At 43.5% G+C, this 12,408-nt stretch overlaps 1 protein-coding gene across 3 annotated transcripts in view; it reads right to left on the bottom strand.

Annotated features, from left to right (window-relative positions):
* The window catches only part of PTPRG (protein tyrosine phosphatase receptor type G), a 739,476-nt gene that overhangs the window by 155,666 nt on the left and 571,402 nt on the right, over window positions 1–12,408 (bottom strand). For all 3 annotated transcript variants that reach the window (XM_027121285.1, XM_027121284.1, XM_027121286.1), the window contains exon 7: window positions 4,092–4,249. In XM_027121285.1, coding sequence (XP_026977086.1) covers window positions 4,092–4,249 — 158 coding nt within the window. The remainder of the gene's footprint in view (window positions 1–4,091; window positions 4,250–12,408) is intronic.

The following is a 12,408-nucleotide window of genomic DNA, read 5'->3' as shown; positions in this document are numbered from 1 at the left end:
TTCTCCAATGAAGACATACAGATAGCCAACAGGCACATGAAAAGACGCCCAACATCGCTAATTATTAGAGAAATGAAAATTAAAACCACAATGAGGTATCACCTCACACTGGTCAGAATGGCTATCATCAAAAAGTCTACAAATAACAAATGCTGGAGAGGGTGTGGAGAAAAAGCAACCCTTCTACACTGTTGGTGGGAATGTAAATCGGTGCAGCCGCTATGAAAAAGAGTATGGAGGTTCCTTAAAAAGCTAAAAATAGAGCTACTATATGATCCAGCAATCCCAGTCCTGGGCATATATCTAGAAAAGACAAAAACTGTAATTTGAAAAGATACACGTACCTCAGTGTTCAGAGTAGCACTATTTACAATAACCAAGACTTGGAAGCAAACCAAATGCCCATCAATAGACGACAGGTTTAAGAAGATGCACCACACACACACACACACACACACACACACACACACACAGATCATCCCTGACTGATCATGAATGCAAGGCAGGCAACCGGCTCAATGTGCTACTTGTGCTCCTTTGACCTCCTACAGCAGGACCGGGGGTGCCGCCATTTTGTTTGGGTGACAAAATCATGGCATGATTCTTGCCTGATATTTATGGTCAACGTTTTATTGGAGCCACACAAGCCATGCTGTCTGCTGACCACCCAAGCCAATGGCATGGTGTGATTCCATGAGCAACACCGTATTCAGATCTCGATCATCACAGAAGCCGGAGTCAGCGCTCACTAGCTGCGGGGCTGGTTTGAATGCCCAAGGAGGCCCACAAAAGAGGGAAAATACGGAGCTGCTCATATTTACGCAGGAAGACTTTAAAGAAATCCACATCACACTGGTCAACAGTTCGCGCTCAGCACTGCATTTTAGGGTGAACCTGCTCTCCTTTTCACTGCTGACAGGTACCCACACTGTGTAAGAGAAGAGAAGAACCTTTGGAGAAAAAGAAGGACGAAGGACTAGGAATGTTTTCTTTCTCACAGAAGCAGACATGGAATTGTGTCTGCTTGGCTTCTCTGAATTGGCCGTTTTCCCTTCTGCAATGAACATTCTGTGCTAACTTCAGAGAACATGTTGGCAGGGTCGGGGTGGGAAGGTCTGAACCGATAATACTTGGGTGGCTGATGCCTTCCTGTCTGAGGACTGACACAGCTGTGACCTCCACTCAGTTCACCAGCAAGGAACCGGTTTGGCCACATGAAAATGAGCTGTTTCTGTCCCTTTGGGAGACAGAAAAGGATACATGAAGCTGTGCCTGATACAAGTAAAGCATTATCTAAGGTGGTTTAGAGTAAAGAAACTGGGGAGCCACTATGGTTAATTTATTTCTTCACTATTTTCTTGAAACAATAGTACCTACAGAGAGGTCATACTTTGGAAGTCGTGGAGAAAAACTCTTTCCATTATTTCCCTCTGAGTGTATGGGTGGCAGAGTAGAAGCATAAAAAGATGTTAACAAAGCACTTTCGACTATATCCAGTTCCCAAATGTCAAAACGCCTCTAACTGACAAATACTTGACAAGATATCCAAGCCTAAAAATCTGCCTTTTGTTTAGGCCACTAAACTGCAATAAAACCCAGTATGTGTTAAATGGTTCTCTTCCCTCCCCCAGCCCCAACTAAACAATTACCTCTCTATGCCTCCCCTTCACAGGGCCTCCTAAAAAAAAAAAAAAAAAAAAGCCAAACTTGAATTTTTTAACCTCATTATCTCAAGCCTTTATAGCTTTGAGGAGAAAAGCATTCATCTTAATCGACAAAAAGGATCCCTTTTCAAAGTCCTGCCCCCGCCCCCTCCCCGAACCTTGAGGATATAAATATTTGGGCTGCAATTTTCTTTTATTTTAATAAAACAAGGCTGGCTTCACCATTAGGAAGCAAACTTGTTTCATATTTCTTTACCTCCTTAAGGCCAGCAGATCATGTTCTGCAGCCATATTGCTAGTCCTTCTTTTTTCATCCCAATGGAATTAAAAGGAAACAAAGCTCAAGGTAAAATGTCTGCCAGCTGCAGGGAGGCCAAATGAATCAGTTTCCCCTGGTCCCACACTACCTACCTTTGTTGGTGGGCTCTCTCTCCTGCACAGAGCTCCTTCTAGACAACCTGCTCCACTTACCGCCCCCAGAGTGGCAACACCAATGTGTCAGGACGTGGCCAGCACCTCCGCTGATTTATTAAAAAATGGACAACTGACCCAAGGCCAGCCAGTGTGCTGTTGGCTGATGTCTATTCGGATCTATCTTCCTGAACGCTTGACTCCAGACCCAGACTACCGTCAGTTGGTAGCTGGCCCTTGAGCTGAAAGGTTAACTGGTACTAGAGTAACCATATTGGGCTCCAATCCCCTCCAAAGAAAACCACACTCAAACTGGGAGAGGGAAGGAACCAGAAGTTTGCAAGAGTACAGAATCGCAAAGCCGTGGTAGAAACTCCAAGATGTGAGAGCGGCGCCTAAGAGGCAGAAAGTAAAGTTTGTGCCTCACTTACTAGTTGCAGTCCTGGTCATGATGACTTCATCTCAGGATGACCCTACTATGGTTTCTTTCAAATATTCCCCCTACTGAAGCTACTTTAAGTGTTTCTGTCTCTGACACCCCAAACAGCCCTGGCCAGGACATCATCCAATCCTATTTCCCCCACTCCTTTTTCTATATTCTCTGCCCTTGTTAGGAAACTCTTTGGACTATTCCCCAAGCCAGCCAGGTTCATAATCTTGTTGCCTGTGTCCTCTTCAGTTATATTACTGACATTTACCACATAATTTCAAAACTTCCACTTTCCCTCTACATCAGCCTTACCCCCTAGCTGTCCAATGCTGGGGAGGCATTTCCACGGATGGCTCTGATAGGAATGTTCCATTTTTTAGACAGTCCGGGTCAATGGCTCAAATCCACTTCCTTACAAATCCTACCCGTTGTTCTTGGCTCTGTTTTCTGAAATTATGGAGGAGAAATCTACTCTTCTTCTACCTCCGTGCAGGCTGCATTTTTGATGACTGACATATCCTCTCTATTTCCCCTTCCATCTATGATTCCTTGTGAGGTGATGTCAAAGCCCTTCATCCCCTGGTGGATCCTCTTCCTCTGACATTGCCCCCGACCTCATCCCCATTTCACCAAATTCTTACCCACAGTTACGTGCTCAGCCTAAACCCACCTCCCTATGACACCTGCCAGGCCACACTCGGAGAGAAGCAGCTCCACGTAGGGGTCGGCAGCATGGGTTTGGAATCAGACAAAACCGGGCTTGGTTTCTGGCTTCAACCTTCACTGACCATGAATCTTTGGGCATGTTACACAATCTGTCCCTGCCACGATATTCTTATGTGTCCCGTCTTTGTGCAACATACCCAATTCGCGATGTTGTTTTGCAACTAAGTCAATGAGATGTAAGATGCTTATCACCCAGAAAGAGCTCAATCAATGGTATTTTTCCTTTCGTTTCTTCAGGTATACAAATTTCTCTCTTCTGGACTTAGGGGAGGTTTAGCAGCTCCAAGCATGATCTCTGGGATCAGACACCATGGCTGGGTCATGGTTGTGTGACCTTGGGCAAGTCACTACACTTCTGCTGTTTCTCCTCTGTAACACGGGGGTACAAATAGCACCTACCTCATGGGACTGTAGTTCATGAAGATTAAGTGAGTTAACACATATAAAGAGCTGAAAAGAGTTCCTGGCATACAGTCATCACAGAGGGTAGCTACTATCTCCTCAAGATCGAATACTTACAAGATACCTGATTTCATGCCTGCAGTTCTCCTCAGCTAGTTAATTTGTGGCTCAGCAACCAAGTTTTATATTTTACAATTCTTGGTGCAAAAACATGTTTCTTGGAAAAAATGAAAAGAATCAATGAGAAGCAAAGGATGCCAAAAAAAAAAAAAAAAAAAATTTACACTTTTATATAAAAAAAAAATTTTATAGAAAAAAAAAAAAAAAAAAAAAAAAAAAAAAGATGCCAAAAAAAAAAAAAAAAAAAATCCTTACCCTGATATAGTCTAGCGATGTTAGATAGTTAAGTCAACTCAAAACAAGTAAAAACAGAAGCCCTTCGGGGGCCAAATAGCTACCTGATGATAAGAGATGGGGACAGGCGTCCGGAAGACTATCCACTCCACAATTTCGCTACACGGTGGGGTAGTCAAAGAACCTGTGTACCGGTAATAGCTGCTCAGGGATGCAGGCAGGAGGTCCCGGAGGACGAAAGGATCCAGAAAGGTCTCCTTCTCTGTTTGGGGGAAGAGGGAAAAGAAAAGCACAGTGGTAAGTCGTTCTATGCTGCAGACACACAGTCAAAACCCTTGGCATGCGGGTGCCACATCACAAGTCTTGTGTTTCTTTACATCCCGGGAAGCATTTGGTGGTGGGAGAGCCATGGAAAACAAAGCAGCATTTCCCAGGGTGTGTGTGCTCCGAGACATCCTACTGCACTGCATTTCATGAAAAATGGGTTCCAGGGTAAACAGCACTGGGCAACACTTCAGGCCCTCCCTCTTCCCCCAGGAAATAGATGAAACACTGGCAGAGGCAAGTCACTAAATGCTGCAGAAAAGAAAGAGACTTGGTTTTGTTTAACTTGCCCCTTTCCAATATATATTTTTTCAGTTTTCATAATACGTTTTATTTAATCCTTCTTTTTTTTTTTTTTTGGCGGTGCCGCATGGCATGTGGGATCTTAGTTCCCCCACCAGGGATCGAACCCACGCCCCCTGCATTGGAAGCATGAAGTCTTAACCACTGGACCACCAGAGAAGTCCCCATTATATTTTAAATATTATTTCAACATGTAATCAAAATGAAAATCATTAATGAGAGATTTTATATATTAATATCTATTCCGTACTCTTTTTTAACGTTGATTTTAATTTTTAAACATTTTTTTATTGAAATACAGTTGATTTACAATGTTCTGTTAGTTTTAGGTGTACAGCAAAGTGATTCAGTTATACCCCATCTTGTTTCATCATAGACCCCCTTCTCCGTCTAATCCTTATGAACTAGTAATCAGGCGAACGAACTTTGGGACTCCCATGAGAGATTAAGTAGGAAAAGAAAACTGTAAGCCAATGGTAAAGTGCAATTCCAAAGCTGGTTACGTTTCATTATGGTTTCACCCAAGGCTTATTGAGATCAAGGCATGGCCCTGAACTTGTAAAATGATGGCCCTGAAAATAGGCTTCTTTTTACAAAAGTGGAGTGGTCTTCCCTTAAGTAGAAGAAATGACATTTAAGCTGGGACCCAACAATGATATCTCAAATTAACTCTACGAGGAAAACAAGTTAGAGAAGAGGTTCGTTCCTACATACCAAAGCTGGGATATGAACCCATGCACCTTGACACCAGAGCTTGCACAATTCTGACTCAGACTAAAGAAGCTAAAGTAAACTAGGTGAATATTGAACTGTGGGGGCAAAAGATGAAAAGAAGAGCATTTCAAGCTGTGAGAACAGTATGTGCAAAGGTCCTGAGGCACAAATCAGCAGTGCAACAGACTTTAGGCACTATACTATAACACTTTCAGTCAGACCCAGAAGATCATACAGCTTCTTTCACAAATCAGAGAGGGTTTTAGTCTCTACCTGGGTCTTCAAACGTCTAGCCCTGCATTTAAGTCTGGAATGCCCACCTCATTCCTGTTGGGGATGTAATAAGGCTATTACGGTCCTGCTAATGGCTTGCCTTAGCTCCCCTATGGCCTCCTCCATGTGCCCCTGGACATTTCTCAGGGACCTCAAGGCTCCAGGTTACTTCATGGACACTCCTGTGACTTCCAGGAATATTATTCCCAGCCTCACGCCTCCTCCCTCCTTTTCCTTCATACAGAACAAGCAGTATACGTATTTGGGCAAATGTGTATCCTTAGATGCAAACGGTCTATGTAACTGGGGGTTAAGGCAAAAACCCAGCAGAAATCAACTATATCAGAATAATGGGGCTTCCCTGGTGGCGCAGTGGTTGAGAGTCCACCTGCCGATGCAGGGGACGCGGGTTTGTGCCCCGGTCCGGGAGGATCCCACATGCCGCGGAGCGGCTAGGCCCGTGAGCCACGGCCTCTGAGCCTGCGTGTCCGGAGCCTGTGCTCCGCAACGGCAGAGGCCACAACAGTGAGAGGTCCGCGTACCGCAAAAAAAAAAAAAAAAAAAAAAAGAAAGAAAAAAAAAGAATAATGAAAATGGCCATTTCCTTTTGGTAGAGATTTGTTGAACAAAACTTAATATTTATTTAGCTTTTACTATATGTCAGGCACTCTTCTGAGTACTCATCTGTTGCAAACATTTAAACAGCATTTTCTGTATGTGCCAGGTACTGTTCTAAGAGCTTTACAAAGATTGATTTATTTAATACTTAAAATAGTCCCATGAAATATTACCATCCCCAATTTACAGAGCTGGAACGTACAACCATGTAGTTGAGTTTGGAATCCAGGCTTTCATGATTCTTAAGCCATCACCACACCCTTTCACTTTATAACCCTATGGAGTAAGTACTTTTAATGCTCCAATTTTCGGAACTTAAGGCCCAGAGAGGGTAAATCACTAAGCCCAAGGTCACCAGTGAACAGTAAAGTGGCCGCAGTTATTCACAAGGCTCAGAAACCTTACCTGAGTCTCACAAAGGTTTTCAGTTTATTTTTTAAAGGGAAAAATTAAGTATTAATTAATACATGCACCATAGGGTTCTATAATCAGAATGACAAAAGCAGTTTCTACGGGACAAAAGGCTGGAAAGGAAAGAATCACCCCTCTGCCGCTGGCAAATCTGGGCTTTAATTTAACCTGGTTACCAGTAGCCTAAGGATGGGGGAAATCTCTGTAAGCGTCCCTGGCCGAGAGGAGGAACCGTTTTGGCCTTTGCTTGCTGCACTTCCTGGGCCGTGCAAATAGTCAACAAGAGGCCCCAGGCAATAGAAGGTGCACAGGCCCTGGCATCGTGAACCACAAAATCACCACCTTCATTTCTCCATCACGCGGCAGGTGAACCCGGCGTCACCCCGCAGCACACTAACCTGCTTTAGGATCAAGGGCTCCAGGTTGAAGGACCGGAAAACCTTGAGAGTCTTCCCCTCGGGGCCTGACCCAATATTAGGGTTGCAGTTAAGCATGCTGTATGCAGACAGGTAGTGACAGGACAACCCCTGTAAGCCCGAGGCACCAAAGCCCCCATCTAAAGCACCCACTCAAGGAAGAGGCTGTGGCTTTATAGAAAAAGATGAATGAGAAACACCTGCCCCACCAATCTGAAGTGGGTGGATTTCAAAAGGGAACACGTTTCAGCTGGAACAGGACCCGTAAGTGCTTGTATGGGCTCTTGAATTCAGCAAGGACTGATGGAAACTGCAGGTGTGACCACGGCTACAAATGCAGAAGGGTTTCTCTGTCCTGGATCAACCCAAGGGCTTCAGATGCAGGTTCTGATTTAATTGCTTAGAAGGTGTAATCAGATCAGTGGCGGGGTGGGTAGAGCTGGTGAGGGGGACAGAAAAGGGAGGGGCTTCACTACTTGCTGATTCCACCACCATCACTGCCATTGGATCTCAGGATTCTGAGACCTGAAAGGGCCTTAGACCACCCTAGGTCAGTGGCTTCGGGAACCAAAGAACCCTTTCTTCAAACCAAATCTTACACAGGAGCCAGGCAACTCAAACAGCCGAAGTGCAGCCATCGGGGCTGAAGCTGAGCTGGGAACCCAGGGACACTTTGAAAACCACCAATTTAGTCCAATTCTTTTTTTTTTTTTTTGGCGGTACGCAGGCCTCTCATTGTTGTGGCCTCTCCCGTTGCGGAGCACAGGCTCCGGACGCGCAGGCTCAGTGGCCATGGCTCACGGGCCCAGCCGCTCTGCGGCATGTGGGATCTTCCCGGACCGGGGCACGAACCCGTGTCCCCTGAATCGGCAGGCGGACTCTCAACCACTGCGTCACCAGGGAAGCCCTAGTCCAATTCTTTAATTTTACAGCTAGGGAAATGGGAGACCAGAGAGAAGTAATGGACCCAAGGTCAAAAACTTAGGGAGAAAACAGAGACTGGGATGGGATTCTTTCTTCAAAGACACCACTTAGGATCTGAAACAGTAAGCCTGGGAGCAGGAAATATCACGTAACGCTGAAGACCTCATCAACACCTCATTTCTCCATCCCTTACAGGGACTGGTGAAACGAGCAGATTCTCAACCTGCTGGGTTCAAATCCCAACTCCTCCACCTGTGAGCTGTATGACCTTAGTTACTATACCTTCCTAGGCTGTTGCGAAGATTAAATAAATCAGTATAAGAAAGGGGTTCAGAAAGAGCCTGGAACAGAGTAAGCATCTCATAAATGATAGATATGATTCTCATTCTAATTCTTATTACTTGTTTTATTACCACTAGTATTATTATTACTCTAAGCTACCAAGACCTAGCCATGTATATCTCACACAGCCATGCACTTCCTTGAATGGTCGTGCATGTGTTTTTTTTTTTTTTTAACTGCACTACTGATGCCTCAAAGGCACAGCATGTCTGACACAGTCTCCATCAATCTGAGCACTGCAGGTTAGAGTTTTCTTTGTCAAAGCTCTAGCATGACCTTCGGAATCAACAGATATTCAACAGCTGTGTGACCTTAGGGACGAAAATCTTAACCTCTCTGAGCTACTTCCCTTACCTGTAAAACGGGAATACCGAGATTATTTACCCCCCAGGGATGCTGTGACAATTAATCAAGCTAACAAATGTGGGGGCTTTAGCACAGTGCCTGTGAGCCCTGATTTATTAAGGCAAGCACTTGGTCCATTGTGATCTCTGGTCCATTATAAGCCCTCACTTATCAAGGCAAGCACCGGGCTGAGAGCCAGCCAGCTTATTTTGTGTTTTAAGCCAGGGACTAGCAAATGTTTTCTGTAAAGTGCCAGGTAGGAAATATTTTAGGTTCTGCAGGGCCAAGAGGCAAAATCGAAGTTGTTACATAAGTACTTATATAAGAAACACACTTCCACAACCTTATTAACAATGTTCAAAACGCTAATAACTGAGGCCAATTTTCAAAGTATACATCTACTAATGAGAAGAAAGGAATTCTTTTGGGCAGGGGAAAGGAGGGAAGAACATTTCGCTTAATTAGGGTTCGCATGTGAAAACCATTCTTAGCTCAGGAGCCATACAAAAACAGTCAGTGGAATGGATTTGGCCATCGGGCCATATTGTGTCCTCCTGGTTGCAAGCCAAGTATAGGAGGGTGGGGGGCAAGTGTTAGAAAGTCATCTTGAGAGCCACAGCAACAACTGGGGGTGGGGCATGCCACATGTGCAGGGGTCCCCATCACTAATGGTAATTTATTTTATGAACCTACGTTACAGAATGAACTCCTGAGCTGTTTTCTTTCTCCCTTGACTTTTCTAAGTTCAACTTGAACATTGATTTTTGCTGATCTTTCTAAAAATTCCCTGTCCTGCTCAGTCCCATAGGAGCGCTCCACTGGCAAATGGGGTGCTCATAATATTTAATTGTTATAAGTAACTTTGGAAATGGTACCCCTGTGTTTCTGGCACTGCCCACAAAGTTCACAGAAGCCACAAGGCACTCAACTGGCTGGACCCAAGACTGGGTGTTCCTGAGTACTGCCACTGGGAGGAAGGAAGAAGGTACTTTTCAGCTAAAAACTTAAACTCTGCCACTAAGAAAATCTTAATAAATGTACATGTTATAAAGCGGAGGGACTGCTAGAGCCGGGTCCCTGGAGTTGAATCCTAACTGGTCTACTTAAAGCTCTGACCTAAGACAAGTTACTTAACCTCTCTGTCACTGTTTCCTCATCTGTAAAATGGGATTATAATAATGACCTCATCTGGAGGTTTATCGTATCAGGAGAGTATTACATGAATTAACAGTAGTTAAGGGCTTAGGAGAGTGTCTAGCATAGAATAAGCACAGATAAATACTTGTTAAATGAATCCTATTATAAAAAGGGCAGTTGACTCCAAAGCCATCCAGATCAGAGCACTCTGCCTCCAACTTTTCTTCTAATTAGTAATTTGAATTCGAAACATTCCTATCCCAGACAGTTAACTAGTTGAGAAGAATATTTGAGATACTCTACTTATCCTACAATCCATTCCATTATACCATAATAAGCAAGTACTGTGCATTACTAGTTAAAAGAACTGAAAAGGAATGAATCTCATATTCCACTTTCAACTATCCCAGTGCTGTATGCAGACAATATTATATTTTAATAATTAATTGTTCATCAAAGAAAAAGATGAGAAACAGGGATGCGAAATTCAAAGTTATTCAAATTGCAAAAATTATGAATAATGTATGACTTTTATATTAAATACACACTATATTAAGTAGTCTACATTTCACCCAACTCTTTCATTTTCAAGCATTCTGAACGACAATATGAATAATCAGTTAGGGGAGGTTTATTTAGAAAAAGAAATACCTTATTTGAATGCAAACAGAGTATATCAGGAGATGATTAAATTTTTCTTATCAATTAGAAAATTCTGTATGAGGGCTTTAAAGTCATGGTCAGCCATTAAACCCAGAGCGGCCCAGTTATCCTTGCAGTTTCCTTTCAACATTAAATTATATCCGGCTCGATTTTGTTCAATTTCTTATTTCTGATAGCAGTGCTAGGAGGCAATCTTTAATTAAAGAAAATTTGAAAGATTCAAACATGCATAATTGGATTAAAAATGTGATCATTAAAACATTAGATGATAATCATCTGATTGACTGCATTTTTCAGTGTGTTAATAACCTAATATTTTCAATGCTTTGGTTATATAGGAAAAAAGAAAGCCTTTATAAAAACATGATGATCAACAGAGATGAAAACTGTACAGTAATCGAGAAATATGGAATTATACTGAAAATATTCACACACACCCAAATGAACAAAGTATTTCATTGGAAACTATATGGACAGAATGTGATAGTCTCTAGGGGAAGAACACCAGTCCTATCCCCAAAACCAGGAATCAACCAATTTTAGGGAAGTATATAAAATGAACTAACAACAGAAAGCCCAAGTTTCAGTGTTTAGCCCAATGATTGGTTTCTTCAGGGTTTCCCAAAATTTTTATAAGGAAAAGTTATTAATTTTTCCTTAAAATCGCCTTCTGCTTCATATTGGGGAAGGTAGGGAGAGTGACAGTGGAAAAAAACTGGGGATTAGGTCATGCTAAATGGGAGAAGATTCATGACTGTGCTGCTCAAATTCAATGTGTATTCAAATCACCTGGGAAGCCTGTTAAACTCTAGATTCTGAGCCAGTAGGTTTGGGATGGGGACTGAGATTCTGCATTTTAAATAATGCTGATCACACCTGAGAAGCCAGTTTCTATGAGGACTGTGTCAGTGGGCTCCTCCCTGTTCTACAGCCTCATCCACTGCTACTTTCTGGCCCTTAGGTTGAGCCATACTGACCTCTTGGCTGGTCCATGATCACACTACCCCAGGGCCTTTGCACTGGCTCTTCACCGCTGCCTGGAACATTTTTTTTCACTGCTCTATGCATGGCTGGTTGCAGACCAAATGCCTTTCAGCTGCTAACAACTTACTCATATTTGAATGACAAATTTCTCAATGAGGTCTCCCCTGACCACTGTTTTGAAAAGGTGTCAAAGGGCAGGCTCGTTGAGAGGGAAGCATTTGATTGAAAAACCTGAAGATGGAAGCAAGCCAGGTGGCTACCTGGGGAGAACATTCCAGGCACAGAGAAATGCCCCTGCAAAGGGATTCTGCCCGGTGTGTGGCTGGAGCAAAGTGGAGCAAAAGGGAAAGTGGAAGAAAAGTTCAAGTGCCCCAAATTTGACAGCTCTAGGAGGAAAACATCAGCTGCTTGTTAAGGATAATCTGGAATTTGGCTAAAAATTGTGAAGAGGCCAAAACACTAGACATAGAGTCAGCAGCTCTGGGTTAAGCCTGGACTAGGCACGATGGGCTGGGAGGGGCCACGGGTCTGACAAGCTGGTGACAGAAGGGCCTGCCCAACAGCATCAGGAAGTGGGAGGTCGGGATGGAAAGCAAGAGCCTGAAGGCCAGAATCCAGGGACTTAAGGAGCTTGGCATCTAGAAGCCACCAGGGAGTAAGAGAGCATTACACTATAATTAAGATGGTGGCAGAGGGAGTCAAGGAACTAATTTTCTGACCTAAATATAAGAAATGAAACTTGCTCTATCTGATTGGATGTTGACTGTCATTCACATCATCTCTCTCATCAATAAGGAGGATGAAACGGCAAAGACGGGGCAATGAAGTGGGGCTGGACCGTTTTCAAGGTGTAGCTGTCTGTAAGACTTCATGGCAGATGATTTTAAGGAAAAAGCACCACACTGAAGTTACAACAAGGGGATCCTGGGGAAGTCAGCCAAAAGAGTTTCAAAGGACGCTAGTTCTA

The sequence above is a fragment of the Aethalodelphis obliquidens genome, unplaced genomic scaffold (assembly GCF_003676395.1).
Source record: "Aethalodelphis obliquidens isolate GAN/ISIS:26980383/991018 unplaced genomic scaffold, ASM367639v1 scaffold22, whole genome shotgun sequence".
Lineage (NCBI taxonomy): Eukaryota > Metazoa > Chordata > Mammalia > Artiodactyla > Delphinidae > Aethalodelphis > Aethalodelphis obliquidens.
The sequence above is the reverse complement of the archived record's forward strand: the minus strand, read 5'-3'. Positions and strand labels throughout refer to the sequence as shown.